This window comes from Ixodes scapularis, unplaced genomic scaffold (genome assembly GCF_016920785.2).
Source record: "Ixodes scapularis isolate PalLabHiFi unplaced genomic scaffold, ASM1692078v2 PGA_scaffold8__174_contigs__length_109621045, whole genome shotgun sequence".
NCBI lineage: Eukaryota > Metazoa > Arthropoda > Arachnida > Ixodida > Ixodidae > Ixodes > Ixodes scapularis.
The window spans coordinates 48,899,554-48,913,074 of NW_024609883.1; the positions used below are offsets into that span (position 1 = coordinate 48,899,554).

The 13,521-nt window shown below is 46.3% G+C and overlaps 1 protein-coding gene across 1 annotated transcript in view; it reads left to right on the top strand.

Annotated features, from left to right (window-relative positions):
- LOC120839424 (alanine aminotransferase 2-like) overlaps positions 1-13,521 on the top strand; it is a 64,244-nt gene that overhangs the window by 14,209 nt on the left and 36,514 nt on the right. The window contains exons 5-6 of the mRNA XM_040209705.3: positions 8,584-8,663; positions 9,730-9,863. Of these exons, the coding sequence (XP_040065639.2) occupies positions 8,584-8,663; positions 9,730-9,863 (214 nt within the window). The remainder of the gene's footprint in view (positions 1-8,583; positions 8,664-9,729; positions 9,864-13,521) is intronic.

The following is a 13,521-nucleotide window of genomic DNA, read 5'->3' on the forward strand; positions in this document are numbered from 1 at the left end:
ATGGTCGGTGCAGCCGTCCGGGACAACGGAACATCGTCTTCACGATACGGCCCGGTTGTCCCTCGCAGTTACGCCCAGTCGTTTCTGTTGGCGTCGACGGCTCCCAAGACAACCCCCAGTCCGCTGTCGCCCTCCTTGTTCCAGTCACCTCTTCTTTTTCTGCCTGTTGTCTCGTGCTTCTTTTCTTCCCGAATCCCGTCTTCTTCTTATTTCTTGCACCTCGTTGAAATGTCTGATCACAGTTCACCACAGCTAGATAAAAAGACTAACAGGGTCCAATGGACCTTTTCCGAGAAGCGTTCTGCGCACGCGCGAGCGCCCGATGCCAAGCGGCGGAAGTCGGAACGAAAAATCGAGGAAATTCGGAAGGAGGCTGTATATCAGCGAGTAGAACACGTAACTGCAGCATATATATAATTGTGTTACACAAAAAAAGAACGTCGACGGAAAGGAAAACACGACGTTTGGGTGGACGCCACGGATGCCCCTCTTTCAAGTCGCGTTGGGCAGGCGCCGCTGCTCAGAGAGCGAAGAAACTGGTAGCGTAGTTCCCATTATCGATTGGTAGCGCAGGTAGGTCACTTCCTCGATTTTTAGTTCGTGCAGCCACCGCCTGGTGCCGTCGGTATGTGGAAAAGGTCCATTGCGCTGTCCACTGCGTGCAAATAAAAAACGAAAATAGGGAAAACTGTGTCAGATTGGCCGGTCTCTCTGGCGAAAAGTAAATCCGGTCGCTGTACCTTTTTTTACTCTACAAAGTTCGTGCTGGTGTAGGCCTTTAGCGACCATGAGTGGAAGTCTGAAATAATAAAGAAAAACGTGCTCTCCTCCCGCAATACACGCAGTAGTTGAGGGTAGTACTGCCGGCTGACTCAGCTGCTCTTTAAGTAACGGAAAACAATATTCTAGTTGATCATTTACCGAAATAGAACAACAGAGAGCTATAGGCTGATTTTAGAGTAACGATAAGTATTCTAAGAAAGCGAACCACTTCACAACGGCAGCCAGGAGCGAGAGTTCGATGTTCCGTACAGCCCGCCGGTACAGCCCAAAGATGGAGAATGGCAAACTCCCGGTTTGTCGTCTGCTAGCGGAGTCGGGCGCGTGCCCTATCTCTCGTTTTACCCCGCCGAACCCGCTGAATTTCCCGGATGTATGGAGAGGGCGCTGTTGTCTAACAAAATGGTGCCGCCCCAGAGAGGTGGTCTCCGTTTCAACCTATTCCCAATACAACCTTCCCGTTTGTACCTTCCCGTTTCGACCCGGCTCAAAACGACCTTCTCGTTTCATCATTTCGCCCTTTCCCGAAACAGCGTTCCCGCTTCGGCCATCATTCGGTTCGTTTGTATTGTTCGTTAACAGTTGATTAGGTTCAAGTGTCCTGTGTCTGTTCTCCTTGCTCACATCACTTCTCCCTCTCCCAAAACAACCTCGGAGACATGGCAGAAAGATAAACGCTCACCCGAACATTTACAAGTTCATCGACCTGCAAACGGGATGAGGGCCTTGACAAGGATATCGCCGCAGCAGCTTGCAAATGGTAGTGCCGTGCGGGCCAGGTGACCGCCGCGAGCTATCACAATTGGAGTGTCGCCTTTCTGATGGCGCGATTTTCCTGCTCGACTTCCTCAACTCAGGCGATAGCATTTTGTGGTTTATGATTTTTGCCCGTGTACGCGACGGTTCTGTGCTTGAACTTGTAAGAAAACGAAGTCGCCATCATATGCCCGTCAGCCTGTCTGATTTATCACCTCTAAAAATATCCCGTTCACTATAAGGAAATTTTAGAATAACGTACGCAAGCGCTTTCGGTAACCTAAAAATAGCGTCGCGATATAAAAACTTGGGCAACGCTAATTTTTGCTTACTCGAAGTGTCTTTGCCTGTGTTGCTCTAATACTTTATTAGGGAGTTTTCGTAGGCCGCGTTTCCCCTTTCGCTAAGCCCTCCGCAACGAAGAAGTTGCTACTGCGCCTGCGCGACGATGGCCTTGACTGTATAGTTCTCGGTATCGTAGCGGGTTGCGGAGGAGCGCCGAGTGACGTCGGAGACGGTTTACGAAAGTTCCCTGTTATTGTACAGAGCGCGAAACTGTTAGCACGAACAAGCGACTGTTGGTTTTAGCTGTTTGTCTAAAAAAACAATCAGAAGACTGACATCAATATCATTAGTGTGTTTCAAAGTGCTCATCTGGGCCACTAACCAAAGCGGTAAAATGTGGTACCTTCTAATACCATTTCGAAGTAAAATTTGAAAAATCGCCAACATCGTGTTCGTGGTAACGTTGTCGCGTAGTGTACATAGTCCATTTCGTAGTTACACATTTTGGGGACCATCTTGAAAGAAACATTTTAAGTGGTTCAAGTAGAAATATATTTCGTTGAAGCTTGTTTGAAAGTATTGCATATTTTAAGAATACGTTTACAAGCAAAAATATTTCACAATATAACTGAATTGCTCGCCTGCACCTTTGCATTAATTGCATTAACATGATTTCGGGACATATTCTTAAGCAGAAAACTGCGCCAACCAGGATTAGAACGATGGACACTTTTCGCGAAGAGGTTGAGATGTGCGGGGTTTTACATTAACGGGTTCAAACTACCCGAATTCAAATTCAAAATATGTCTTGGTCCCGTTTCGGGAACTGATTGAAACGGGACAGGTTAAACAGGAAGGTCGTTTTGGAAATGGGTAGAAACGGGACGGGTTCAAACGGGAAGGTTGTTTCGGGAATGGGTCAAAACGGGACGGGTTCAAACGGGAATGGGTTGTTTCGGGCTACACCCGCCCAGAGAGCGCTAAATGAAATGGTCTATACCTTCTGAAACCATTTTGGAGCTCTCTCAGTATCTGCTTGCTCTCTGCTCATACTTTCATTTTTTCTCCTCACAATCTGCACAGGTATTCGGTAGATTACTGATGTTACTGTGATTGGTCGGTACGGTGTGATACTGTCTTTCTTTTCTTGTCCTTATATGTTAGTCTCATCCGGCTTAGTTTCCAATCATTGGGTACATTCCCTCCCATAATTATTTGGCTGTCTTATCTTCAGTTTGCTTATTTTGACTAACATTTTAATCAGTCTAATTGATATGCCATCTTTGCTAGAGCCACTAAAGGAGCTGCGCTTATAGCATTGGCACTCCGTTCCCCGACATTGTTGTGGGCGCCGCCATTTTGGTGCTTGTGCAGAGCAGATGCAACTGCCGATCGTCATGATTCAAAAGTGCGACTTCCTCAGCATTAGATTCGGTGTTAGGAAGCTCATGTAATATTGCTTTGTTCTGTCGCGAACTGTTTAAACATTTGTGGAGGACGAAAAAGCGTTTCCTGTGATTTCAGATAAAGCTTCAGATAATTCGCAACCGTTATTTTAAGCTACAATATGGGCAAGTGTCGTTACTCTGAAGTGTAGTTTATTTAGTGGCACTAATCTGGGCCTCTTTCAGTTCTAGCCGGGACCTTACCTTCGGCTTTATCATATTCCCCATGGCCATTTCAGCAGTTTCACTATACTCCTCCTCTTGTGCTATGTTGTTGTTACTGTTCCCTAAAGCCTGATTTGGTTCCAGTTCCGAAAAAGCTGCTTCTATTGTACGTCTAAAGTATTATCGTGCCTCTACCCCCTCTACCCTTGTCCCATCCTGCGTGCCTGTTCTCTCTTTAGGCAGGTTGCCAACCGGAATAAGAAGTGTCAACTTTGGGGGTTTCTTCACACCCTAAGTCCGACCGGAGCCTACGCTACTATCTGATTTAGCTAATCAAACAGAGCCAAAAGTGCAAGGTCATGGTGCTCCTCGTCCTTGGGCGTTTTCTTTTTATGCCGGCCAAACCAATCGGGGATATGAAATGCGCCAAAATCCTGCGTTTTTTTTTTTTTTTTTTTTTTTTTTCTGTAAGGGATTGGTGTCGCCGTTAATCACAAATACACTAAGACGACGAGCGGCATGAAAATCTGCTCTTGGCACCGTTTCATTGGCTTTATCTGTCCCTAGCGTCGGCTCCGGTCGTGCTTCGAGTGAGACGGATTTATTAGAACACATTTATTAGAAAAAAATCCGTAAAAGATAACTCACCTGCACAAACCGTATTACGGTTTGTGCAGGTGAGTTTTATGGCCAGGGGGACATTATGGGAGTCGCTAATCTTTGCCATAAGTCTAATAATTAACTAAAATTCGTTAAATAACTTTTTAATTAGTGAAAAATAGACATAGTTTCAATTAGAAACTTAATGAGCGTCATCGAAAGCCACAAAATCAACTCCTTTTAGAACGACTTGAAGCTCGTGGGATACTCTGGGGCGCTCCAAAGTTACCACTTGTGTAGCAGGCGGTAAGCTAGCAGTGGCGGAACGCGGATGATTAGATTATGATCGCGTTTTGCCACTGGTAACCTTGCGACAGCTGCACGAGTGGTAACTTTGGTGCGCCCCAACGTTTCCCACGATCATCAAGCAGATGAACTTGCGCTCCGCAAACTGTTCTGCTCACTCGAGGGCGCGTGTAGCTTCTTGAGTTTTTAGTGCTCCTGAACTGTGGCCACCGAAGTAATTACCAAAGTAACCTTGTGGTAACCGAAGTAATAGAGAAGGGAGAAGGGCAATTGCCCCCGCTTCCGAGTCTACGCCACCTATTGGCTACTGCGAGAAGCTGTGACGTTGTACGCCTGCTGCGCTGTCCACTGATGCGTTACGATCCGCCACGTGACTTCGTGAGCACATAGGCACCTACGCTTCGTCATTCAGGAGCCAGCTGCGCGCGCCGGTGGCCACCCGTTCCGTGAGTCATACTATACTCGTTTTAACCTTAAAAAAAAAAAAAAAGTGGGTGTGTCCCTCTCGTCGCATGCTTATTGGTCGCATGCCGTCGCACATATTCCGTTCTGCGAAGTAGTTCCGATAAACGTTTGCTCTCTGGGAAGCTAGCGTTATTTAAGCTTAAATAAATTTGTTATTCTCAGTAGGATGAATAATAGACCTCCTTAGTACGCGTGTATTCACGTAATTCAACGCCTCACAAGATCTGAGGATCGATGTTCGTAGCCAGCCGGCCAGCCGCTGTTGCTCGCCTTCCAAAATGGCGATTCCAACAACTCCGGCTGATCGGTCCGTGATGTCAGCACTCTTTCCTGAAGACGTTTCCCCTCTCGTGTACTACAAACATCACGCAAGTGGAAATGTCCTGTCGAGTCAGACAAGGCAGTTTGTTTTGAACGTTTATTCTTGGATGCGGCGGCAGTACCAAGAAAAAAATGTGGTGGAAGTCGTCAGTCTGACTGCCGCCGCAACGGGGATCAGTGTTAGCTCGGTCTACGAGATCAAACGTGGCTTCAAACGTGCCAACGGAGCTGTGAAATCTCCTTCAAAGAAGTGCTCGAAATTCGCTGAGAAAAAAAAAGAGGATTTCAAAACACGACGCGTGCACTTCGACGGCCGTGAGAAGCTGCCCGCACAATTTCTTCCGTCGTGGGGAGATTCCAACGTTGAAGAAAATCGCCGCTCGTCTCCAAGAAGACGACGTGCTGCCGTCCTGTTCCGGGTCTACCCTGTATCGCCTGCTGAAGGACATGGGTTTTGAGAAACAGAAACGGAATCGCAACTCCTTCCTAATTGAGAGAGAGGACATCGTCGAGTGGAGGCGGCGGTATTTGAGGGCAATCGGAAAGCACAGAGCCCAGAACCGCAAGATCTACTTCCAGGACGATACTTGGGTGAACGCCGGCCTTACAGTTGACAAGGTGTGGACTGACAGCACCATAAAGTCAGCAAGGCGAGCCTTCATGTCTGGACTGACGACCGGGCTAAAGATTTCTTCTGGAAAGGGTGAAAGAGTGATTGTAACCCACGCAGGTAGTGACACTGGCTTCGTGTCCGGCTGCCTGGACGTGTTCCGTGGGAAGAAAAAGGGGGACTACCACGATGAAATGGACTCGAACAGGTTTGAAGCATGGTCTCTTCATCTGCTGGACCACATCAAGCCTAACAGCGTAACTGTTATAGACAATGCGCCATACCACAGCAGAAAGGCTGAAGCAGTTCCCACAACTGCAACAAAGAAGGCCGAGATCCAGCAGTGGCTCTCTTCCAAGAACCTAGACTTGACTGCCACAATGAAGAAAAAAGACCTACTGGGCATCGTGGCAACGGTGAAGGATCGCTACACAAAGTACAAAGTTTACGTCATGGCTACGGACGCCGGACGCACAGTGTTGAGGCTCCCACCGTACCATTGCGAACTAAATCCCATAGAGTTGATATGGGCACGAGTCAAGCAGGAGGTAGCCTCCAAGAACATCCCATTCAAGCCCAATGACGCCGAGCGGCTTTTGAGGGAAGCAGTGGACAACGTAACAGCTGTCCATTGGCATGACTGTGTAGGGCATCTGAAAAAATGGAGGCGAAGTTTCGAGAATGTGATGTCCCAGAGTCGAACCTCGAGCCAGTCATCATACCCCTCGATGCAGGCGACACGGAGGAGGAGAGTGGAGACGACGACGAAGCTGACGACGAGGATGAGGGTGAAGAGATCTTCGGTGTTCAGCCTTTAGAATGGAATTGACCGTGAACTAATGTCCCCCTAGGATGTGTTCTCTTCTGAAAGTGGCTAGAACTTTGGACTCTGTTTGTCATACCCCAGAACACAGAGCGGTCCTTTTAAGGACAATTCACATACTGCAAAATCGGATTCCCGACTTTATACACGCCTAACCTCCAGTGTCATGTTGTTGTCGTGATTCTACCTTTCATTACGTAATAGCCTTGTTCATGGCTTCTCGAGGTTTCTGAAATCAGCTGTATGTATCCCACCGCACCGTGGATAACCAGTACAAAGATTTACCCTAAAAAAAAAGTTTGCAGTTGTACTGCACTCGCTAATTTGCCAATCTACAGCAGAGGTGTCAGGCGCCATTTTGCCTTTTTGCTTTCTAAACATATATGCATACAATTACACTTTAAGGGTCGTTTTCATTCAAGAAAGAAGACGTAGCGTTGGCGGCATGCCGAAAGTGGACCATTGTTCTGGAATGTGACCCTGAGCGTAACAATTCACTTGCTCACCTCATGCAAATTCAGTGTCGCTTATACCTAATTTGGAGGTCTAAACGTCATGTTCAGCCCAGTCTTTCATTGAGATAGCTCTGTTATTTGCAGTGATCAGTTCCCCAGGCGGTTTGTGGGAAGGTAAACTCACAAGCTGCCATCCACATGCCTTGGGGTCGCTCTGGCAATAAACGTATCTCTCATCCACCATGCTGTTTCAGATTATAATCGGGATTCTTATCGACCATCCTCACACAGGGCCACTCGGGCAACAAGCAGAAGCTTTGATGGGATCCTGGAAGAACGTATCTCACATCAACCACGCTGTTTCTGCTTATAATCAGGATTTGTACCACCATCCCCATACCACGGAACTTAAGAAAACAGAATTAAAGAATAAGAATTGAAATTCACCGCGACACACAAGGAAACCGACTGCCCACTCAATATATACACATGAACGTCAGCGCAATAACGTAAACAAAGGTCTATTAGGAAAGAATAAACTATGCAAACATAGGTTAGTGGCTGGCAGTGGGTCTGATCAATCCCAGTTCATCAAGTTTGCGGCGATGTCGATGATGTCAGCTGATCTTTTTGCTTCAGCGCTCCATGGTTGCCGTTCAAAACTGCAAATACGCTAAACTGGCACATATTGATTTTTTTTCTCATGGTGGCTTTAGAAAGCCGACGGTATAAACAATGTTAGATATACAAAAATATGTTTATTGAAGACAGTTTAAAGAAGCGATGCAAAATTGTGCAGAGCATAAGCATGTTTATCAGAAACGAACGCTATTTAACAAGGTATGTTCTAGCTTTTTGCCACAAGAGGATGCTGCAGTGCTAAATTCGTTTTGGTTTCGGTCTCTAATTGTAGATCCCACCACCTCCCCACGGAGAGTGGTGAAGTCTACGCGATATCGCGGCATTTCATTGGTGGAAACCCAGAACACTCCGATACCAGCCGGACTTGTTTTACTTCGGTTCTTAAGGTGAAAATAAGTATAGGTCCATGCTCCTTGCTCTTGTACTATTTGAGCGTGTTGGTGCTTTTTAACCATTTAGAAAGTGGAGACACATAAGAGACGATACAGACAGGACAATGTCCTGTCTTTATCGTCCCTTATGTGTCTCTGATTTCTAAATGCTTGCTCTCCCTTTCGCCTCCTCCTTGTGGTGTCAGGCGTGTGGTGTCAGGCGAAGCCGTCGGGCTGCGGATCGCAAGGTCCGGGGTTCGATTCCCGCTGTGACACTTGGTAAATCTTGATGGATGCGATTCATTATAACTAATTACGGCTAATTATGACTAAGTATGCCTTCTCTTTGAATACTTGTGCATTCCCTGTTATGCCCTTTTTATTCATTCTGTTGTCATGACCTGCATGTAATGCTTTTTCTTCTCACTCGAGCGTAAGACTATTCGAATAAGATTAAATTCATAAAAACATTTTGTGTTAATGTATATATTCTATAGGGGCTTTCATGCATAATATTAGATTTTCGATATAAATCGACAATTTTTGTGACCTATTTCAGCTGCGGTCATGTCCGAAAAAATCATCGAAGACATCGTACGCTTTTCATACCGAAACAACCTCATCATTCTAGCGGACGAGGTTAGTCTATTCTCTATAGCACTTGACTCATTTCATTCCACGAATGCCCTCGCAGACCTGTATGTGTAGAGATTGTCATAACCCAGGAACCTAACTGTGTATTCGTAAGTAACTCCTCTTTTGCAAAATCAATATTATATTTAAACAAACCTTATTTAAACGAACCTTTATTTCGAAGAGATTTATTAGAAAAACTCAGTAAAAGATGCACTAATACAGTTTGGGCAGGAAAGTTTTACGGCCAGGGCTAATTTTTGTGATCAGTCGGGTAATTAACTAAACTTCCTTAATTCACTTTTTAATTAGAAAAATAATCATATGGTTTCAATTGGAAACATGCTGAGCATAATCGAAAAACACTATATGATTCCATTTTCGAACGACTCCGGGACGCACCAAAGTTACCACTCGTGCAGCAGGCGCAAAGCTAGCAGTAAGGGAACGCGATAATCTAATCATCCGCGTTTCGCCACTGCTAGCTTTGCGCCTGCTGCACCAGTGGCCAGTTTGGTGCGCCCCCGAGTTTCCCACGAGCTTCGAGTCGTTCTAAAATTCACTGGTATAAGGGATTTCGATCATGATCAGCATGTTTCTAATTGAAACCATATAAATATTCTTACTAATTCGAAAGTTATTAAGGAAGTTTAGTTAATTATACGGCTTATCGCAGAGTTTAGCCACCTATATGACGTACCCCAAACCGTATAACTCACCTGCCCAAACTGTATTAGTGCATCTTTTGCACGATTTTTTTTTCTAATAACTATGTTCGAATTAAAATGAAACACCCGGTATGCTATATACATGGCTTGCACATGACGTTATTCAAAAAGCACTCCGATGGCCACCAGGGAAGAAGGAGCTTGCCTGTTATCTTCTACCAGGACCCTACTTTGTGCCCAAAAGATTAGAAGAGAACCCGTCACTCGAAATTCCTAAAAACGCAGCTTCTCCCTCTCTCTCTTTCATGTTGGCCAAAAATAACTGATGTGACGTCAGTGCAAGCGATGTATGTATTCTGCGAACTGCCGCTAACCTTCAGACGATAATATATTGTTTTTTCTAGGTTTTTGAGCACAACGTCTACGTGGAGCGTGCTCCATTTCACAGTTTTCGTAAGGTTATGCACAAGATGGGAGACCCCTGGTTCAACACGCAGCTCATCACATTTAATTCAATGTCGAAGGGATTCATGGCAGAGTGAGTGAGGTTGATTAGACCTTTTCTAAAATTCGAAGCGCCCCATCGCGGCGATATACCACGTAGTGCACTCTGGGAACTATTGCCCACTTTGTGTCGGTTTCGATTGATCAGCTTCAGTTCTTGCTATCACACCATGCACTGCTTGCGTTTTAGAGCGCAGCTCTTAGGGGCCCGTTTCCGGCTTGAGCGGCGTCGGCGTCGCCGTCGGCGTCGGCGTAACCGCGAGGTCACGTGACCCCCCGAGGTCACGTGACCCCCCCCCCCCCGAGGTCACGTGACCCCCAGAAGTCACGTGACCCCCTGAAGTCACGTGACCGCCTTGAGGTCACGTGACCCCCTAAGGTCATGTGACCCTTCAGGTCACGTGAGCACATGAGGGGTCACGTGACCCCCGGAGGTCACGTGACCCCCTGAAGTCACGTGACCCCCTTGAGGTCACGTGACCTCAAGGAGTCACGTATCCCTCAGTACGCTTCCATCTTCCTCCTCAAGAGCTGCGCTCTAACCGGTGTTACAGGGAATTGTAAACGGCTTTCATTTTTTTGATTATCCGAATTCCCAGGAATGTACAATATTCTCATTCTCGAGTGGTAACGAAGGAAGAACGGGACACTTTTCTTAGTTGCCGACATGCCGGATATTGTGCGTGCGTATGCAAACGTAGCAAGGCATAACGTAATATGCTTAATGCAGATTGTATCTTTAAGCTCAATTTCAATAATCCTGTCTATTGCGGGTGAACCACAATTGCAATTTGCTCCCTTTGAGCCACACACGTGTAGCGACTGGCAACAAGGCGCCGAAGAAATTGACAAGCTGGCGCGTGAAATCCGGCTCGCGGTTCCAGCTGCTGGTTCGACGGACTTCAGCACCCGCCGGCGCAGTTACAAACGCCTCAGATTTCTAATTATGTAAATATTGTAAAATAAATTGGTTGAAGGATCGTAACCCCTCCAAGTGGTGACCCGAACTTCAGCAACAAAGGTAATGGCTCTGCCTGCTACCAAATCCACATCCACCGGAACCTGGGGGGCTATGTTGCGCTTTTTGCACTCCCAGGAGACTAGGGAGAGGGAAGTGACGTCAACAACGCAGCAAATGCAGATTGGATGTTGATTTTGTTTTCTTCTGTCAACATCCAACCTGCATTTGCTCTAGTCGCTGACGTCACTTCCCTCTTCCAAGTCTCCTGGGAGTGCAAAAAGCGCAACATAGCACCCCAGGTCCCCTAGCATCATACGAAACCTACTCCGAGCGCCTCCAGCTGGCAATCCATATGATAAAAAACCGAGTTAACTCGTAGGACAACAGAGTCTGAGCAACGACGTATTCAGCAGCTCCTGACCACAGAAGAGCTAAGTGACAGGAAACCTTCCAAGCTCCTCCGCAGAATGCAACAGCTTTTGAAAGACCGCGCCGAAACACTCGACGCGTCCATCTTCAAGGATTTATTCCTTCAGCGACTTCCTCAACAAGTTCGCATGATCCTGTCAACATTAGTGAAACCATTGGAAACCCTCGCCCAGACGGCAGATAAAATCATGGACGTTTCCAATCTTGGAATTTCTGCGTTTCAAAGAAAAAAAAAGCGCACCAGCAGCTGCTTAGTCACAAAGATCTCCCTCTCTGGAGGAGAAGTTTTTTCCGCTCCTTGAATCGAACATGAGACTTGCGGCCTTCAAGGTCATCCTCCCCGCACACATCCCGAGCACGTAGGCGTAGCACATATCCCGCGGTGCAAACAACAACTGGTGATGGTACCACCAATCATTTGGGCACGACGCCAAAAAATGCACCCCCCCCCCCCCCCCCGCCCCATGTGCGCTTCCGGAGAACACTGCGCCCACTCACTGAAGACGGCCAGTGCCGCGGGAACCGCAGTCAGTCTTGGGTAGTAACGCGTTACTAGTAACGCGTTATTGCAATTTCGTTACTTTTTTGGTAACTTGTAACTGTAACGAGTTACTTTTTTAAAATGTAACTTGTAACTGTAGTTCTATTATTTTTTTCTGACGTAACGATGAAAGTAACGACGTTACTTTTGTCGTTACTTTCCGGTGTTTTATGAATAATATATCACTGATCGAGTACAATTTAGATTTTCCTTGCACTTTTCAAATCGTCTATTCCGACATTTCGAGTGTCAAGTTGGCCTTTCACAAACCTGTGAATACGTTCTTTTTCACGAGTCACGACCCGAATATAGCCACGTGCAGATATCATAAGAAAAAAATCTAGTTATCTTTAGGCACGCGCCTGAACTTTGTGACTCAGCACTTACATCTTAGTGTCTTGAAGCACCATCTATTTAGTGGTTTTTCCTTTTTCTGTAAAAACGCTTTTTAATCCTTTGAATCAACCATGAAACAACAATACACGCGCAGGGCACTGCTTATGTTTCGTATTTTGATTAGCGCCAGTACTTCACACTGCGCATGTTTCGTATTTTGATTTGCGTGGCGAGGAAATTTTCAAACACTAATTTCGAAAAGCAACTTCTGCTAAGTTACAATATGAAGTAAAAAGCGTACTGTTTAATTTTATGCAATAAAACTTGGTGAGGGGCGTTTCCTACTTTTTCCTATTTTTTGTGTTATAAAAAAAGTAACTGAAAAGTAACGTCGTTACTTTTTAAAAGTAACTGTAACTGTAACGAGTTACTTTTTTGTTTCCGTAACTGTAACGGTAACTTCGTTACTTTTTTCTGAAAGTAACTGTAACTGTAACGAATTACTTTTTAAAAGTAACTTACCCAAGACTGACCGCAGTCAGCCGTTCCACCTCACTGATCGCCACACAAAAATCTAATAACTAGTCGACACCGGCGCCGAGGTCAGTATTATTCCTCCTACGCTGGAGGATCGTCGGCATCGACAACAAATTCAGCCGCTACAAGCGGTCAATGGATCGGCGATCAAAAGGTATGGACAAAGAGCACTAACCCTCGATCCCGGCCTCCGGTGCGTGCTCCGCTGGGTACTTCTGGTGGCCGACGTACGCTTTGCGATCATAGGGGCAGATTTTCTCCGTAACTTCAACCTTGTGGTGGATGTCAACCCGAAGGAAAAATCCATCAATGTAACCCTACTTGGCAGTCAATGTTTTCTAGTGGACCGCTGACTGTGCCTGACTGTACGTCAAGCATGTCTGATTGGCCAACAAGTTACTCTGACCGACAGTCAAACTCCAGTCAGACCACGCTTGTCGGCTTTCTGATGGTTTCCTGGTGGCAGTCGGCCGCCGCGAAATGCCATCAGGATGTCTTGGTGGTGATTCTGACTGTACATCGATTGTCTCTGACTGTACGTCAGAAAGCTTTGACGTGCAGACAGACGTACGGTCAAAGGACGTAAAGTTCGTTCGGATACCACTATTTCGTCAAATCTATGAATACGAAAAGTAATCTATGCACGAGAAAACGATTTTGGGACGTGAGCCCATAAAACCGCTGACGTTAGAGATATGACACGCAACCGACCGACAACCTTGATCAGAAGCCCGCCAAAGCGCCGAACACGACACTTCGCACTTCGCTTCGCCCATAGAGGCTTCGCCGAGCTTTCATGAACGATCGCTCTCGACTCGTTTTGTTTGCCCGCTTGCTCCAACCTGTCGATCCTGCCCGGGCTCTACAATGTCTTATGTTTTAGTAGAA